The sequence below is a fragment of the Ahaetulla prasina genome, chromosome 1 (assembly GCF_028640845.1).
Source record: "Ahaetulla prasina isolate Xishuangbanna chromosome 1, ASM2864084v1, whole genome shotgun sequence".
NCBI classification, from domain to species: domain Eukaryota; kingdom Metazoa; phylum Chordata; class Lepidosauria; order Squamata; family Colubridae; genus Ahaetulla; species Ahaetulla prasina.
The window spans coordinates 216,092,375-216,111,610 of NC_080539.1; the positions used below are offsets into that span (position 1 = coordinate 216,092,375).

At 36.0% G+C, this 19,236-nt stretch overlaps 1 protein-coding gene across 2 annotated transcripts in view; it reads right to left on the bottom strand.

Moving 5' to 3' along the window:
• Nucleotides 1-19,236, bottom strand: part of MAP3K20 (mitogen-activated protein kinase kinase kinase 20) — a 134,869-nt gene that overhangs the window by 55,541 nt on the left and 60,092 nt on the right. For both annotated transcript variants that reach the window (XM_058190445.1, XM_058190437.1), the window contains 5 exons: nt 18,885-18,913; nt 18,660-18,797; nt 14,552-14,638; nt 9,331-9,405; nt 449-555 (listed from right to left, as the gene is read on the bottom strand). In XM_058190445.1, coding sequence (XP_058046428.1) covers nt 449-555; nt 9,331-9,405; nt 14,552-14,638; nt 18,660-18,797; nt 18,885-18,913 — 436 coding nt within the window. The remainder of the gene's footprint in view (nt 1-448; nt 556-9,330; nt 9,406-14,551; nt 14,639-18,659; nt 18,798-18,884; nt 18,914-19,236) is intronic.

Below are 19,236 nucleotides of genomic sequence, written 5' to 3' on the forward strand. Positions count from 1 at the left end.
TGGCTCTGGATGACTAATAAATTATGGACAAGAACATTTTCTTCCCAAATTTTGCAACTTAGTTCTGGTCCCTTGATTCATAGCTGTTTGCTATCCCTTACTATCATTCTTAACGCTTACAAATTTAATTTGGGGGGGGGGCTGATTTGGCCATTTTGCTGTACATCTGATTTAAACCAACTCGTTGCTTCTAAATATACCAAACACAATTTGCAAACTTGTTTCTGATCATCATTATGCAGAAAAAGTACCACCATGGAACAAGTCGTGGGAAACACAATTTTTCCCACCTAACAGTGAAACAGTGATGGCTGTGGGTGGGGGTTGCACAATTTTGAAAATTCAAACACTGGGTGTCTAATTTTGGCCGTGTATTTTTCTGGAAAAAATACTTGGTTTCTCCCCACAGGTAATGTCATAATTATTGGTGAGAATTACGAGGACTCACCGCCATTCTGCCTTGTTATGCAGGAATGAATTGCATTGGTCTGGAAGGTTGCTATCATTTGACATGGAGTCCAAAATCGAAATGATTTGCTTGAAAGCGGGTCTCTTCTGAAGACACACAAAGCAATACGTACATCATTATGCACATTATTACACACGTACATTCTGTAAACCTACATTTTAATATTACACTATTTGCAGAATTAATAACATTTTCCAATGAAAGCAGCAAGTCTAAAACTGCAATGGAACTCATACTGGGATGCTGACTAGATAATTATTAGGTAAACAACACAGAGCTGTAAATTATTATAGCTATAAATGCAGAACTTGCTGCTTTTAAATTTCAATAGAAAAATATCTTAAAATTGTAATGTAACAAGACGCTGACCTGAATGGACCTTCCAGATTACTCAAGTAAAATAATACAATAAAAGAGTTACAGTATCCTTAATCCACTTTGTAATTTTTATCAACTGGATAGAATCAAAAATCTATCCTTGTTTCCTGTTCTCGGTGATGGCTCTGGAAAGATTGTAATCTTTCAGGCAGATGTGCAATAGAAATACACTGCATATCTGCTTGAACTTACTGATCCTAGTGTGGTTGTACCGCACATGCAGGAAACAGATTTGTAGACAATGTTCTGTTTTCCTAGCCAGGGATGCAACGCAAATATAAACAGAAGGATATTTTGGTTCAGGATGTCTAGGATTGTTATTGTTGTTCAGTCACTAAGTAGATTCTGATTCTTCATAAACCCATGGACCACAACATGCCAGACTCCCCTGTCCTCCATTGTCTCCTCTAGGATCTCCTGCATAGGTGTTGAAATTGTACCCTGTTCTCCATTTATGACAATTTTACCCCTATTTTCCACATCAAGCAGTGTGACCTTTCCCCTGTCCAGGGATTCCATTGTATGTGTGTGGAACATCTTCTAGGACAAAGACTACTTGACTACTGTCCAGGCTGCTGGCCCAGGGTATGTAATCACCATTCCACAAGTGCTATAAGTTGGCTCTGTAGCCCAGTGGTGGGTTGCTACCGGTTCGCCCCAGATCGGGCGAACCGGTAGTGGCGGCGGGAGGCTCCTCCCACCCACCCAGACATTTCTGCGCATGCGCAAAAGTGTCACGCGTGTGCACGCACGCACAAGCGAACCGGTCGCAAATTAAATTGAAACCCACTACTGCTGTAGCCCTCAATAAAAATTATACAACCCTGTCATGGGAAACGCTCCTGAATCAAGGTTGACCAGAGAAGCTCATAATTTAAAGAGAAAGGGGGGTAGGGGGAAATTAGCAACAGAAACAGACAGAGAAGAGGGTGTGTGGGATCTTTAACAATGCTTCAAGTTCTAAGCACATAGCGCTTATAAGCAGTATCCTGAATAACGGGAAGCGAGCTTCCTATAATCTTCTCAGCTGTCCTTATCACTCTCTGTATTCTGCTCTTTTAGCAGAATCTATTAAGCAAAAAAATGCCAGCATAATCTTTCTGAAGCTATGCTTCTCAACCTGGGCAACTTTAAAATGGATGGACTTCAACTCCTAGAATTCTCCAGCCACTGTGCTGGACTGGGGAATTCTGGGGCTTGAATTCCACCCATCTTAAAGTTACCAAGGTTGAAAAATACTGCTCTGGAGTATGAACACAAAACCACAAAATGGAGGTGCAGCGCAGAGGATGTCCTCTAGAAGGGCTTTCCAAACTTTTCCCTTCATTATTTATTTATTTATTTATTTTGTCACAACATCATACAAAAAGATTATATAGTATATACACATATAAACATATATAGGAAGAAGAAAAGAAAAACAATAGGACAGGAACGGTAGGCACGTTTGTGCGCTTATGCACGCCCCTTATGGTCCTCTTAGGAATGGGGTGAGGTCAATAGTAGAAAGTTTTTGGTTAAAGCTATTAGGATTATGGGAAGAGACCACAGAGTCAGGTAAAGTATTCCAAGCACTGATGATTCTGTTGCAGAAGTCATATTTTCTGCAATCTAGATTAAAGCGGTTTACATTAAGTTTAAATCTATTGGTTGCCCTTGTATTATTGCAATTAAAGCTGAAGTAGTCTTTGACAGGAAGGACATTACAATAGATGATTCTGTGAGTTAAACTTAGGTCTTGTCGAAGGCGACGGAGTTCCAAGTTTTCTAAGCCTAGGATTTCAAGTCTGGTGGGATAAGGTATTTTGTTGTTTTCAGAGGAATGGAGAACTCTTCTTGTAAAATATTTCTGGACACGTTCAATTGTATTGATGTCAGAGATGTGGTGAGGGTTCCAAACAGGTGAGCTGTATTCTAGAATTGGTCTAGCAAATGTTTTATATGCTCTGGTTAGTAGTGTGGTGTTTTTGGAAAAGAAGCTACGCAAAATTAGGTTTACAACTCTTAGAGCTTTTTTTGCTATGTAGTTGCAGTGGGCTTTGGCACTTAGATCATTTGACATGAAAACTCCAAGGTCTTTAACGGGATGGGAGTCATCTGTAAGGTAATGTCCATCTAGTATGTACTTAGTTTTAGAGTTCTTTTTTCCTATATGTAAGACTGAGCATTTGCTGGTTGAAATTTGGAGCTGCCAATTTTTAGACCAAGCGGTTAGATGGTCAAGGTCGTTTTGAATGATAGAAGTGTTGTCTGTGGTGTTAAATAGTTTGACATCGTCAGCAAAGAGAACACAATTACTTGAGATATGGTCACAAAGATCATTAATGTATAGAATAAAGAGTGTTGGTCCAAGGACGCTGCCTTGAGGAACTCCACTCTTGACAGGAACAGGATTTGATAAAGCATTGCCAATTTTGACCACTTGTTGTCTGTTAGACAGAAAAGCAGATATCCATTTGTGGAGGGGTCCTGAGATGCCATAGGATGTTAGTTTAAGGAGAAGTTCAAAACTGCTTATCAGAAAGTCCTTTTCACCCAGTCTAGGCAAAACACTTTATGTCAATTTAAATGTTCCTGTATTGTATTGGGTATTGATACCTGAAGAAAGAACACTTTTACCAAATTTGAGGCAATTTCCCCAGGTTTGAGAAGCACTTGCCTTAGGGAATGAAAATGGAAGATTGACGGTAATGGTAATTTCTGTGTTGCTAACACTTCTTGATTTTTTGTTCTGTACCCTTTGATTTTATAACCTTCGTACCTTAATCTTTTTAATACACATTCAATCGATAAGATTTTCTCCTGAAATGCTGAAATGATATACAAGCAACTCAATTTCTTCCATTATTAGTTCCCTACTGAAATGCATCCTCTTCCAGCAATGTTCAGCCATTGAATTTAATGCTTGTTTTGCTGTCGTGTTTATTTTCTAGTAGACTTTTAGTAGCGTAACTCTGATAAAACAAAATTATGCAAGAACTATACAAAATGAAAGAGCATGCAGGGCTCAGGTTTCTTTTCACTATCAACTCAAAGCATCAGATACCTTGTTTTGAGAGGGAGAGGAAACCAATTTTTCAGCTATATTAAAGTATATTACTGGAGGCATCAGAAAAGACTGAAGCCTCCTTCCCTGAAACCGCAGTACCAATAAACTCCTAAAATCTCCTTGAATCCATGGCTGTTTTAAATTACAGTTTTGTTAAAATCAAGTTCACTTTGATATTAGCAGGTAAATAAAAGAACCATCCTGCAAAATAAATTAAGAAACTCATTCCCCACAGCAAGAAGAGGTTCAGAAGTGAGCACTCTCTATTCAATGCATAGCAGCATCTCAATCTATTCTATTCCCACTTAGTGAAGTGGAAGGCAAGTTAATTCTCCTTTTCTGTTAAAATAAGCAAAATATACTAGTGTTTTCCTTGCAATTTTTCTATATTTTTATTAGAAATCTGCTATTATTTTGTATTTTGTATTGTATTAATTAAAAAAAAATTAAGCCTGCCACATAAATTGCAAAGCTAAATGGCTACTGGTGAACGCATTGTGTGGGTGAGAGAAAATCATCATCATCATCATCCTCCTCCTCTTATAATGGCAATTCCAATTTTGGGGAACAAAGAGGAGAAAGAATAATGCTTGCTCTGACTCAGTGGTGAAATTCAATTTTTTTTTACTACTGTTTCTGTGGGTGTGGCTTGGTGGACGTAGCCTGGTGGGCATGGCAAGGGAAGGATATTGCAAAATCTTCATTCCCACCCTACTCTGGGGACAGCCAGAAGTGGTATTTACCAGTTCTCTGAACTGCTCAAAATTTCTGCTACTGGTTCTCCAGAACCTGCTGGATTTCATCCCTGCTCTGACTGCACAGCTACAACCGATTCAGGAAGATGGATAGAGCTTCAAAGAAATTCCCCAAAAAGTAAATTATAATTCCATCTGCATCTTATAATGGAGAAACAACTATTACATACTAGTAGGAATTTCCCGTGTGGAAAAGTTGATGAAATATTCTTGTAATTTCCATTTGGGGTAACTTTTACTAGAAATTACTATTTTGGCAATTTTTCATATATAGTCCCTAGTTTTAATGCTTCAATTTTTAACAAAGTGTTTTTGGCCATTCTGGTTTGGACTTAGTATAGGTTTAAAATATTACAAACCCTTTGTTGGTGTTTTATAAACTGTTAGTTATTGGTATTGCACCTTTTATGATGACATATGATTTGATGTGTAAATTACAAACTGTTCTGATTATGTTTAGCAGGAAAAGTGTCATATTAAAGCATAAAATTATCCATTAGTTGTGCAAATCATTTGTCTCCTGAAAATAAAAAAAAATAATTTTTATCGGGCTTCTGAGCTTGTTTTGCCTTAATGCAATTTTGATTCACTCACACAAGTGGAGTTTTATATGCCTGTTCAGTTAGAAATTACTTCTCCGTTTTTCTAATACAGAGGCCAGCATAAAAATCTTGGATCAACTTGGAAAAGTGAAACTGTTTTTTCTTTTAAAAAAAAGTCATTAAAGGAAAAAATATTTATAAAGAAGTTTGAAACCTGCAATTAAAAAAGGAAGAGAGGAAGATCATTTTCCTAAGGTCTGAGTCTAACCCAATTAAATGATAAAATTTGGAAAGATTTGGCAGTTCCTACCTATTTCATATAGCATCATGACATTTTGAACGTGATATAAATGCCTGCATGTTTCTGCAACATGAGATTTTTGGCCTACACCAAGCACAACCTATACAGACATTTTCCAAAAGTGTGTGAAATTTCCACTTATAGTTTGATAGTAAAATATAATTTAACATCAACTACTCTAAAAATCTGGGAGAATCTGGTGTAATCATAAGAATTACATAACAGTGCTAATATATGAATTTTCTATACTTTTTCAATAGAATTTTGTAATATGGGATGTCAGGTCATCCTGAAGTCCAGTGACAAAGCAGAAGAAGATGGGGCTATGCACAGCCCAAGCCAATCTGAATGGACTCAGACAAAGCAGTCATAATTTCCCCGCATTCTCTTCTGAATTTAAAGCTTCTTTTGTTACAGTGCAAAAAAGTGGGATAATTGTTGAAAACTGAAAAAGTCTTAGCAAAATGCTTCTCAAAAGTGCATTGCCTCCACTAGTCTGTTTGACAGACCCCAGACAAGGTTAAGACAAAAGGTGGAAACCAAAACGTGGATACATAATAAAGGGATGAGCCACGCTCTCTCTGCATCACGCCTATAATTATACCATTTCTGCTAAAATTACAGATGCGGCAATTAAAACGTGCATTTTAATTTGGGTGCACAAAAACAATTAGGAACAATGCTGAGGTGTCTCTTCAGGCAGATCCAAGTGATTTTTACATTATAAAAGAGAGACAATTTCTTTATTTCAAATGTCAAACAACATTTGTGTGTGTGTGTGTGTAACAAAAAGAGACAAGTGTTTTTCTCTGTAAAGGTAAGGTTTTTCCTCACACATACGTGCTAGTTGTTCTGGACTCTAGGGGGCAGTGCTCATCTCCGTTTCTAAGCTGAAGAGCCAGCACTGCCTGATGACAATTCCTTGGTCATGTGGCCAGCATGACTAAATGCCAAAGGTGCATGGAAAATTGTTACCTTCCCACCAAGGTGGTCCCTATTTTTCTACTTGCATTTTTTACGTGCTTTCGAACTGCTAGGTTGACAGACGCTGGAGCAAGTTAGGGAAGCTTACTCCTTTACATGGCGCTAGGGATTCGACCCGCTGAACTGCCGACCTTTCTGATCGACAAGCTCAACGTCTTAGCCACTGAGCCACCGTGTCTTCTCTGTAAGAACTGCCTATTAAGTTAAGGTATTTCTTTTTCTGTTTTTCTGTTCCGTCTTCTCATTTTTGGTCCATCTGCATTGGATTATAACCCAGCTACTTTTAAAACTAAACAGTTGTTGTTCTGTTCATTTTATGACAGGTTCACACACAATATTTTACCCAAACCTTTGCAGTAGGACCTAAATGTAGCTACCTGGTTTTTGCCAGTCAAGTTGCATAGGAGAAGAAAGATTGGGGAAGACTACTTTAGTGTATAATGCTTTTAGGAATAGTAGAAGCATAATCTAGATCAGGGGTCTCCAACTTTGGTCCCTTTAAGACTTGTGGACTTCAACTCCCAGAGTCCCTCAGCCAGCAAAGCTGGCTGAGGAACTCTAGGAGTTGAAGTCCAAAAGTCTTAAAGGGCCCAAGGTTGGAGACCCCTGATCTAGATGCAGACACACACACTGAAGAGTGTGTTTCTTCATTCTGCATCATATCTTCCTTCCAATCAGACATGGGTAGCGACTGGATGTAGCAGGAACTTAAGAGTTCAGGACAGCCAGCAGCATTTGGCAGGGACCACATTTTCAGACTTTGGAACAGGTTGAGGATGGGGGTTATACAAATTTAATAAATTATTATTATTCTTTAATAGTAGCTAAAGAACTCCCAAGAACTTCACAAAAATGTCACTACCCAGCCCGATTTTGGATGTAACGTTTGACACCACTCATATTTATACACACTTCTGAACTAAACCATCACAGTAATAGATGCAAGAAATACCAAAATGGAATATATCTCATCAGTGTTAATTAAATTCTGGATTATCCTAGCTTCAAACCTGTCAATTGATAAAAATGTGTTTTAATACTCATAAATACTGAATGAGTGTGGTCTTTCAACTTAAACTTAGTGGACTTTATGCAGCACTCAAACAATATCTGGGTAACTCAGCCCCACGGTGCTCTTTAGATTCTGTAAATAACCCCCTTAATGAGAGTTTAGTGGGATAAAGCATTGAAAGCTGTTCTGCCAGTTTATAGGATGTAAAAGACAATCGTGATCAAGTAAAATGAGTTTTTTTTTAAATGCAAAAAAAGTGGCATCTAAAAATTCAACTCTCAGTTTTCTTGGCCTATCACTGATTCTGCTAAGAGTGCTGGATTCAGTTTTACATTAGGGGCTAATCCAGGAAGAAACACAAGCTATTGCCCACTAATTTCTGAGATTGCAAAAAGACCTAATTTGGTATTCTTTCTTTTATCTGCACTTATATTATATACGTAGTGATCTCAAAGGTCCTATCTGACCTTTACATTGTATGATTCTATGATGTCACATTCTTCAATGAAGAGGATTACTGTGCTCCTGATATACGACAACTCTTGTGCAATATTGTACACATGAAGAGTGAATGTCATAACTGGATTTTTTCAGCCCACAGCTTTTTGCAGTCTGTTGCGCTCCAATTGTGTTGTGCTACAACACATGATTACAGTTCTTGGGCAGAGTTGGAATCCAACCACTTCCGTGTAAGTACTTCATAAATGTACTTCATAAATAAGGGTCGTGGGGGCTCAGGCTGTAAGATAGCCTGTTATTATTATTATTATTATTATTATTAATAATAATAATAATAATAATAATATTTTAATTTTTATACCGCCCTTCTCCCGAACACAGCAGCCTGCAATTACTGCAGGCTCGAATCCCACCAGGCCCAAGGTTGACTCAGCCTTCCATCCTTTATAAGGTAGGTAATATGAGGACCCAGATTGTTGGGGGGGCAATAAGTTGACTTTGTAAATATATACAAATAGAATGAGACTATTGCCTTACACAATGTAAGCCGCCCTGAGTCTTTGGAGAAGGGCGGGATATAAATGTAAATTTAAAAAAAAATGTGATAGAACAAAAACAGGCAACAGGGGATTGTCAAGAGTGATGAACATTAATTTTCATTAATGTTGGATAGCTTTTATGTTAATTCACTGTATTGTACAAAATATTTAGAAATGGAGCAATCCTTAAGCCATGGGTGTCACATCACATGATGTTTCGTGACATTTTTCCCATTCGCGGAGCTGGGTTGGGCGTGGCTTACAAGTGATGCATCCGGCCCGTGGGCCGCTAGTGTGACACCTCTGTCTTAAGCTGATGTGATAAATAAATAAATACAATCCAAATAATTTTGTAACAATATATAAATTATATTCAAGAAGTTCCATTCATTAGTAAGAAGACAGGATATTAATTGACAAATGATTATTACATTCTGCTTCCTTTCTTAAATAATTCTGTATCAGAAAAGCCAACAACCAGCATGTTTAAACCATAGATAAACTAAGGGTTTCTAAATCTCCAATGTTCAGCCTATTTCCTGACAGTGCAATCAAAACAGTAAACAATGATAGCAACAGCAATAGCACTTAGACTTTTATACTGCTTCACAGTGCTTTACAGCCCTCTCTAAGCGGTTTACAGAATCAGCCTATTGCCCCCAACAATCTGAGTCCTCATTTTATCAATGGAAGGCTGAGTCAACCTTGAGCCAGTCAGGATTACTGTTGCCAGTGAGCAGTGAATTAGCCTGCAGTATTGCATTCTAACCACTGCACCACCAAGGCTCTTGATAAACTTAGTGATAAACTTAATATAATGGTATATCAGTCTAAAAAAATACCTTTGGGTCTGCTTCCCAACACTGGAGCATCAATTCTGCAAAGCTTCCAGGACAGCTGCTTGGAATGGTCAGTCTCTGAAATAGAAGGAAGAAAGTAGTAAACATAAATCAAGGGTGTCAATTTTTTTCTAGATATGAGGAGGAGTATATGAACCAAATGAACAGCAGCAATTTCGGTCTTTGTAAGACTCAGTTTTCAAATGTTGCGAATATGGATGCACTCCAAAAAACTTGACCCTATGGTTATATTCCTAAATCTATTACCATTGTGGGAAAAATAATACTTTATAATTTTTTGGGAGGGAAAGTTTTTAGAACTATATCCCTGTAATGTCTACAAATCTTTTAAAATTATTACCTTTCTCTTGCTTTCATACCCAATATAGCTTTCTATATATACCCGATATAGCATGAAGCTATTTTCCCAAGGTTTTAAAGAATCTAAATTTCTGAATCACTCCTGAAATACTCTTGTTTACTTTGATTCACATTAAATCCATCTTTCTTTTGCTGGAGGACATTAAATACTTATACATACTTCCTCATTGGTTATTTTGTACACTGCTTTGAAAACAAATGAGATGGTGTGCTGTAGACTATACCAGGGGTGCCAAATTCATGGCCCGTGGGCCAGATGCATCATATGCAGGTTCCGCCCCCACCGGGTTTAGCTAAGGGAATTTTTTTTAGTCCGGATATGTTAGGTAAAGCTGACATGACGATGTGAGTTTGACACCCCTGGACTATACAGTACAAGCCAAAGTGTGTCTCTGTTATTAAAAAAACAGCCTACAGTTTTTCATGCCTCCACATAAAGATACAGATGCTTTGAGAGTACAGTGAGCCAGCTCCTTAAAGTAGCAGCATCTTTTTTCTGGTTTCCATTGAAGGCTGAAAACCGCAGCCTGCTTTATTGAAGACTAGTAAGATGCCATGCTCACATAAGTTCTAAAGAGCTTCTCTGAATCATTTTCAAAGAATGCGTAGCCCTATTAGTTATTTAAAATAAGTGTTAAATGATGTTAAGACATCTTATGATATTCTACATCCTACTTAAAATAATCATTCAAATTTAAATAGGTATAGTAATTATCATGTCAAGTTAACCATAAAGCATTCTAGCATTTTAATGATGAATTGATGTCATAAAAATCCAGTTTATACTGGCCAACAGAGTATAAGATTAGAAAAGACTGCGATGAAAAAAAAGGCAAGTACTAACAAAAAAATGGATGGTAAATAACAAAATAACAGAATCTGTTTATTGGAGATAAACTCCCTACTCCCTATCAGAATCCTATCCAGCCTTCTGCAAAAAAGTATTTGTAAGTGACATATTTTATCATTCATACTTCAAAAATATTCAGACAAACTTTTAATATTTTGAAGATGCTAAATATTCTATTAAAAGTAAACATTTAAATCTAAAACATTTAATGGTACTTATCTATTTACTCGATTTCTGTTGGAATAAGGAGAGATGCAACTTGTTATTTAAAACTAAACCTTATGAAGAATATATTAGTGTGTTAATTATAGTTTTCTTATAACTAGAATGTCTGCATGTTTGTTTCTATGCTATTGATAATAAAGGAAATGCCACGATAAAAAGAATAATGGTATCACTGTTGCTGATAGAAAAAGATAACTGTTAATATCCTCATCTACAGCAAGACAGGAAAAATTACAGCTAATTCTGTGGATTAACAGGATATAATTATAAAAAGCAGTATATCTGAGTTTCTCACAACTCTGCTTAGTGGTTAAAATGACACTTTTCAAAGAGGCATATAGACTAAGTTAAATAAAATACATCACTGTTATGAGTATACATACTAGGACTTGCAAAACCTTATAGCTATTGTGCTTCAAACAGGTGTTATTTTAAAAAACAAAACCAAGAAGATAAGAAAATGCTAAGAAAATAGAAACAGGAAAGAAGAAGTGTACATGTAGTCATGTAATCTGATTAGAAATCCGTAAGTCATGAATATTATAAATGCAAAGAATATAGATATCAGAAGTCAAAACTTTTGGCATAAACAAAGTAGCATTGACACTTGATATTCAAGTAAGTCATTTCCCTAAAAATACACTTGACAATCTAGCCATGGTATTTGTCTCTCACCCTCACAGTTCCAGGGACGGAAAATGAGTTACTAAACTCATTACTTACATATAACTTGCTGGAATAGAATGTTATTCATCACGTAGACCCTCAAGACAGTCATATTCTAATAAAAGTGGCATATCTTAATAATGTGATATTAATTTTATTTGGTATTAAATAAAATATCCTTTAACAGAATTTACACCTCTAATAAAGAATTTGAGATTATCAAGGAAATAATAATAAAAGATATGGGCATGGTATAGGAGATGTAATTTTCTACTCAGGAATAACTCTTACCCAGTACTATACCGTGTGACTTATATATGAGTAGCACCTGCAGATTTAATGAGTGTGTCACTGATCTCTCATTTAAAACTAGTATAAAGTATTTTTTGGAGTATAAGACGCACTTTTCCCCCCTAAAAGGTGAAAATTTGGGTGTGTCTTATACACCAAATGTAGCCCCGCCCACCCACTGGCTCCCACCCTATGGCCTCTGCCTCCCAACAATTTACTTCCTTGCAGCAAGTAGCAAGAAGAAACAGCACGTTTCAGCTTCAGCACAGCCTAATTAGCACAAGTTATTGTTGGTTGGATCGGCCTCCCGACCCTCAGCTGTTTCAGGCTGTAGGGATTGCCATTACCTATTGCTGCGTGGGTCTCTGCTGTTTGCTGCAAGGAGGTAAATTGCTGGGAGCAGATTTTTTTTCTTGTGCTAATCAAGCTATACTGAAAACGAAAATGAAAGTAAAGCAGGCTGTTTGCTGTTTGCTGCAAGGAGGCAAAATTGCTGGGAGGCAGAGGCAGATTTATTTTTCTTGTTTTCCTCACCAAAAAAAAGTATGTGCGTCTTACAGTCTGGAGCGTTTTATACTCCGAAAAATATGGTAATTTAAATGGACACATACTGAACCAAAACTCTTTGTTCAAATCTCTGACAATGAATTTCATCTGGACTCTAAATAACTCTTTGACAGAATAGAAGTCTCTATAGACAGTCCTATGTATCTTTCAGATTCTTCTGCACTTTTTTGGAATAAGGGTGGACCTTCCATTGCCCTTAAGTGTCTTGTAGGTTACATCTGCTCTGTTTCCAAAGGATAGAATGCTCTCAAGGATTAAATATGAGATTCATTGTTTTTCCTTACAGTGTAAAATTCAGTGCAATAATTATGAGGTGGTGAAGTCAATATGTCATGTCATAAGTCATGTTTTAGGCCCATTAAAATCAATGGGACAAGTTAATTATAGTGAATTTAGGTCCTATTGATTTCAATGGGACTAAAGCATGACTAACTTACTTGGAATTGAACACATACTTTGCAGAGCGACAATTCACTGGGAGGCCTCAGACATTCAACCATTTTATTAGGGGTTATTTTAATGTCACAAAGAATATATACTGTAGATATTTCAAGTTTTTTGCAACAGGAAAAACTGAAATCAATTTTTTTAAAGCACATACAGTATAACTTTTTGCTATGATACTATTTCTATATTTACTGTATTATTCTACTGAACCTATGAGCACTTCAATTGTAGCCACTACTATTCCTCTTAATGTTTTTGACAAAGTATTGATGACCAACTAATCTGCTTAATTTGGGTTGGATTGTACCCAGTTTAAGGAAACTAACATGAAGTGGCAGAACTGACCTAGTATTTATACATTTGTTACATACCAAAATCTTGTATCCAACTATAAGATCAGAGTGTTGATCTAGATCAGAGGTCCTCAAACTTGGCAGCTTTAAGACTTGTGGACTTCAACTCCCAGAATTCTCCAGCCAGCCTAGCTGAGAGTTGAAGTCCACAAGTCTTAAAGTTGCCAAGTTTGAAGACCTCTGATATAGATGGAGAAGTTTCTTGCTTAATGCTTGTCTATTGGATGGGATGAGACTATTTTGATGAGATCAAATAAAACTTTCCTCATGCTTAAAAAAATGATACTTGCTAAACCTTATTATTTCAAGATTAAATTTGTAAAAATCACAGGTATCCATTTAGAGCGAGTGACAGAACATCCAAACTAAATTGGTTATTCCACATGGATTCACAGATATCACAGGCCTTCTATACTTCAGACAGAATATTTAAAAGTGAGAATGTCATGTTTTACATTAATTCCTTCCTGGTTTTTTTAAACATGATAATTAAATCTATTATATGTAAAGACTTGAACAATATTTTAGGGAGCCAGCAATAAAACAAAGAAACCAAGAAGTCATACTACAAAAATTGCCTAAGTTATTTTACAACGGTACCCAACCTTCTAGCCAACTTAGACAGAGGAGGAATCCTCAACGTTGTCTGCATGCAATAAAGCCGCCACGCTACATTTCTTCTTTAAAACGACACTTCCTGTCTTTGATACTAAAGAGACCATGTGTTCAAATATGCACTCCCATGTTCAACTATCTAAAAGCCTCAATTTGTAGCCAGAAGAAAAGCAACACTGGGGACAGGTACAAAGGGTGTTTACGCCACTGAAGTCCTTTTGAAGTGGAAAGACACGGCATGAGGAGGCTTGCAACTATGGCACAGCCTTACCAGTTCCAGTGAGGAGCTCATCTTCAATGGACTGAGGAACGTGGGTGGCAAAACTGTAATTTTCTTCTTTTTAAACTATTTTTATCTTCTTTTATTTTTGAAATCCTCATCTAAGTGGCAGTTTCTTGTATTATAGTGACTCCTGCTGGGAGAGTTAAGTTGAAGTAGCTGAAGGTCTCTTACAGATAGATCAACTCCCGGCCAGTATAAAGATGTCCTAAATGCAGGAGATGGAGTTAAACTGTTCTCCTACCTTGGACGCAATGGCTTCTTTCATCCCTAAGAACAAACCCCCAGGTTTTACAATTGAGACTGAGAAGCTAGTACAGTACTTGTATAATTTTTGATCTACAGCATCACGACGTGAAGCTGCAACAATTAGATGTAAAGGGTCCATTCATGAGGAATAACATCACTTTGACCCTTTGTGTTAGCTCCTACTGCTAATCTTTCCATACGCGTGAACTTACTTTCAATTTGAGGAAGATGAAAAAGTCTTTTGCAAAACCCAACACTGTTTTCTGATCTATGTACCTGAATGTAGAAACGTAGTCTTACCTCATTTTTTTCCACTACAAGCCAAGCTACTTGTAATCCTTCCAAGCCTTTAAAGGGGACTTCCCTTGTTAGCATCTCCCAGAGAACCTGGAATGGAAAAGAAAAAAGAAAAAGGATTTTTTTATTACTGTATTTTGTATTTTAAATATATTATTAAACCTTGATGCAGTGTGATCCGTATCCAATTACTAGGCAATCAAAGCCCAATAGCTAAAACCTGGATATATGCTTGTGTTTAAGAGAGCTATACAAAGTCGACATTGAATATTTCTTATTTTTAATAATGAACTCTTATTTAACAAATACTGAGAGAGAGCCAAGAACTAGATTTTGTGAATATTGTTTTGTATTTCTACTGTTTGATGGTTGAGATAGTCAAGAAACAGAGTTCTTGTTTTCAACTACAAATACTAGAAAATGTTTCTGGAACGTACTCTGACTTGTATTTTAACCTAGAGACCGTGGGTTTGTTCTTTCTAAAGTTAAGTCTAAAATTTAAAAAATAATTATTATAGCAAACAGATTTGTAAGCAATATAGCTTCCATCTTTCAAATATTTCAGTGTTACTACCAACTTTCTACAAATATTTTATACTTAATTACATTTCATATTTAGCCAAATAACAAACATATAAATTTACTCTACAGTACAGTATGACCTCAGCTAATTTTATTTGGATGATATTCCAACATTATATCAAACAATAAGATAACTGGTTATGTCAAAGAGAGCAATAATCTCTTTTTTCCAGGCAAGCAGTCATATTTACAAAAGTAACTGCCTCTCTTGACTTCACAAGGCAGACATATTTCTGTTGATCTATGTTGGAAAATACATTATTTAGCTAAAGTAAATATTTATATTTTCTATTTAATATTGATTGATATCCTATTGATATTTTCTAACAAAGTAACGATCTGGTTAAGAATTCCAGAGATCAACATTCTCCATTAAGTATTTAAAATTCTTAACTTGTGGTCCAGATTTGGGTTTAGTTGGGCCAACTACATTTTTAAAAAGGTAATTAATAACTTATTGCCAGTTGTTGCCCATTTATATGAGGGAAACAACCCTTGATGTTGAGGCTTTCAATTGTAGGATCTTAGGGATTAAATAGACCTGATTAAGTCATAAAACTATAAAAGTTTATTACTTAAAAAAACATGCTAAGGACATAACAATGGAGACAGGGACAACTGTATCCCGTTTTAAAGAATTGTGTGTGAATAAAAGGAAACAGAAAAATTCTTCTCTGTTGTGATTATCTGGCCAGGCCCAGGAAGGTCCTTTCTCTTCATCACCTTCACTTTATCCTTTTTCTTCTGTCACACACATACAAAAATGTCCAGATTGACCAAGTGGGTTTACATGTAATTATTATTTATTTATTAGGTATAGATATATATCTCACCTTGATTTTATACAGCTAACTCACAGCTACCTATTTCGCTGTTATGGGATGGAGGGAGCAGTTTTACAATAATGTGAGAATGCAATTGCAGTAGGACGATTAAACCATTTCTGAAAGGGACAGCTATGCCAGATCAAATAAGAAAATAAAGAAAACTATAGGTATCTAGTTACAAACTTGCTTCAAATTCAGCCACAGTAAAGTCGTTTTTAAAAATCTCTATATGGTTCACAAGAATATGTTTCTCAGAATTTTTGGCTAGCATAGCTGGAATGTCCCAAACCTTACTGTCACTCTCAATCACAGCTGCTAACTATAATTCATTAAGAAATATAGACATTTTGCACAACTAAACAACAAACCTAACACTAGGGTTTAAAAGAAGTGCACCGCATTAAAGAAGTTTTCATCATATCCAAGGTGACATATGTACATTATTACTAAGTGTCATGATACATTTTCAGTTGATTGTTATTTCCAAACTTGAAGCCTGCTATATTAAACATATGCTGTACGCATTGTGTTTATTTATTAAATTTATTGGTCACCCAACTCCAATGGACTCTGGAACAGATATGCGTTGGTGGAAATTTTACTGGGCTTACATTTGAACTGCATAACTCTCAGGTCAGTAAAAGACCATGTTACCTTTCTCCTACAATAAAGTTCCATGTGTAGGACAATAAAACAGTAAATTAGATTATATTAAAGATTATTTTGGGAGGCAACAGATATTTATAATCAGATAGATTATAAATCTTAAATCTGAATTCAGTTTTGGGTCATTTTCATATAACAGGAGATTCTTTACTTTACTATTTCAGGAGCCTGTGGCTTACTTCCAAATAAAGGGATGTGGAACTTGAGACACTCTATTCCAGCTTCATGAAATAATTTGTAAAGGTCAGAAAATTATAAATGGGTACAACAATCAGCTTTCCTCATGTTCTTGTGACTTCTTCACAAAAGACAAGTTCAACTTGAGCAAGAAAACCTGGACTTTTAGGTAGACAGCATACTGAAGTGGAAAAACATTTCATTGTACATTGTAAGCAATATAATAGTTTAATGAATACAATCCATTCTGGCAGAGAAAATAATAAATAAAAGAAATGCTACAGATTCTGCCAACAGAACAGTATTTCTCAACATCTTAGTGGTTTACATGTGAAAAGGATTCTGCTCTTTGTTATCACAATTTCAGCTGTGTTTCAAATGATGAAAAGCAGATGTCTGTGCAGCACAAAAGCCATTTGTTAGTGATCTAGATTGTGTTACTCAACCATTCAAAACTTTTATTTATGGATGAGATTGTTTTAAATCAAAAAGTGCCACATTTTTCATGGACTCATTATCTCTGGAGCATATTGTTAGTCTGCTTGATTAGAAGTTGAAAGCCTACAGGGAAAAAAAATCTCGATAGGAATCAACAGTGAGGAGAATTAATACTAATGTGCTTAAGTTTACTTGAACAGATTTCAAGAGTAGAATTTTAAATGTGCAGAAGTAAAAACACATGTCTGACAGGACTTTCTCCTCCTAAATTCCCTCCAAATCTACCCTCCCCTTCTAAAAATTGTGCTCTAGAAGAAACAGATTTTGAGATTGCACAAAGGATTGGGAATTTGCTCATTTCTGTCCCATTGACAGAATTAAGGGAACAACTTAATTAGATTATTATTTATCTGTAAACATTTAACTCTGAGCCAAACTGCAATTATTTCCAAATTTTATTCTCTCCCTAAATGTTTCAAGCTCTTTTCACGATTTAAAATGCAGAACACCAAGCTTGGGGGGGGGGGATTACAGGCTTTGAAACTGTGTGAATGCCTGAAACACATAACTGTTACTCAACTCTTTTATTTTAACCCTGGTGCATCCAACCTGTGGTATATAGTATGTGGTCCTGGACAGCTAGTAATGCCACCCACAAGACTGTAAGCTTTTAACATTACTTATACATAGATATACATTATATGTTTTACATGTGGGCCAAGACAATTCCTCTTCATTCAATGCAATCCAGGCATGTGTAAAGGTTGGACAAGCCTCCTTTAACCAGTGATCGCTATTTTATCCATAAGCCAATTTCTGAACTGTTTCCTTTTACTGAAGTTAACTTTTTCCAAAAAACTTGAGCTGGATCCAAGCTGCAATTCTAGATATGCTTGTCTGGCATTTAAACTTCCTTTAGTTTTCTTTTGAATGGGTATTTACAGGTTTGACTGACTGCAAGTAGGCAATAATTACTGTAGTTCTCCTTGAAATCAGAAAAACTCAAGTTCTTCTTAACTGCTTTTAACACTGATTTTTAATTAATTAACTAATTACTACAAATTTCATGAGCAAGTGTAAAAATATTTTTAAAGAAATAAGGTATGATTTCTGTGGCAAAGGTGTAGATCTTGGAAGTAGCAGATAATCAAATTTCTCCAGAAGTTTGCTGACTATAAGCTTGTTGGCATGGATATGGCCATAGCTTTTTCTGTGCTAAAAACTGTACCACAAAATTGGAGAACGATGAAATCCAAAAAATTGTGGGTGGGTGGGAAATATATAAAACCTCATGAGTACCTCAGAAATAGAACTTTGTGCCTTCACATGTGTATGGACTATGAACATGAATTATATCCAGTTGTCTAAAGACAGATTCATATAACGCATTCAGAAGCGTGGACAGAAATACGTTTACTCACCACACCATATGAATATGTATCACATGTTTCTGATATTGGGAGACTCTGTATTACTTCTGGAGCCATCCAGGGAAAAGTACCAACCAGAGACATGTGTGTTGTATGGGAATGAAATCTTGAAGCCCCAAAATCACAAATCTAGGAAAAAATATATAGACGTTTTTAAAAAAACATGCCCAATTCAGCACAACAAATATTTTTATAAAAAGACTGAAATATTCCTACCTTCAATACTCCATCACCAGCTATAACAACTGAATTTTTTTTAAAAAAGAGAAAAATATATTAATACTATGAAGAAACCATAGGCATTTCTTTAGAAAAAAGTAACTCCATTTATTATAGGCATATACTGCATGTACTGGCAAGACCACTTAAAAATTTCTCCTTAGTTGCTTCTTTCTTTGATCAGTTTCCACTTGATTCTCTCTATGCAGGATCATGGCAGATAAATCACCAACAATGTCAAGTTAATGAGTTACAGCAAAGAAGCCGAAAAAAATATTATTAGCAATTACTGGGAAATAATTTAAAACTAAAGTCAAGCTTTACAATGCAGTCACATATATCTTTAAAA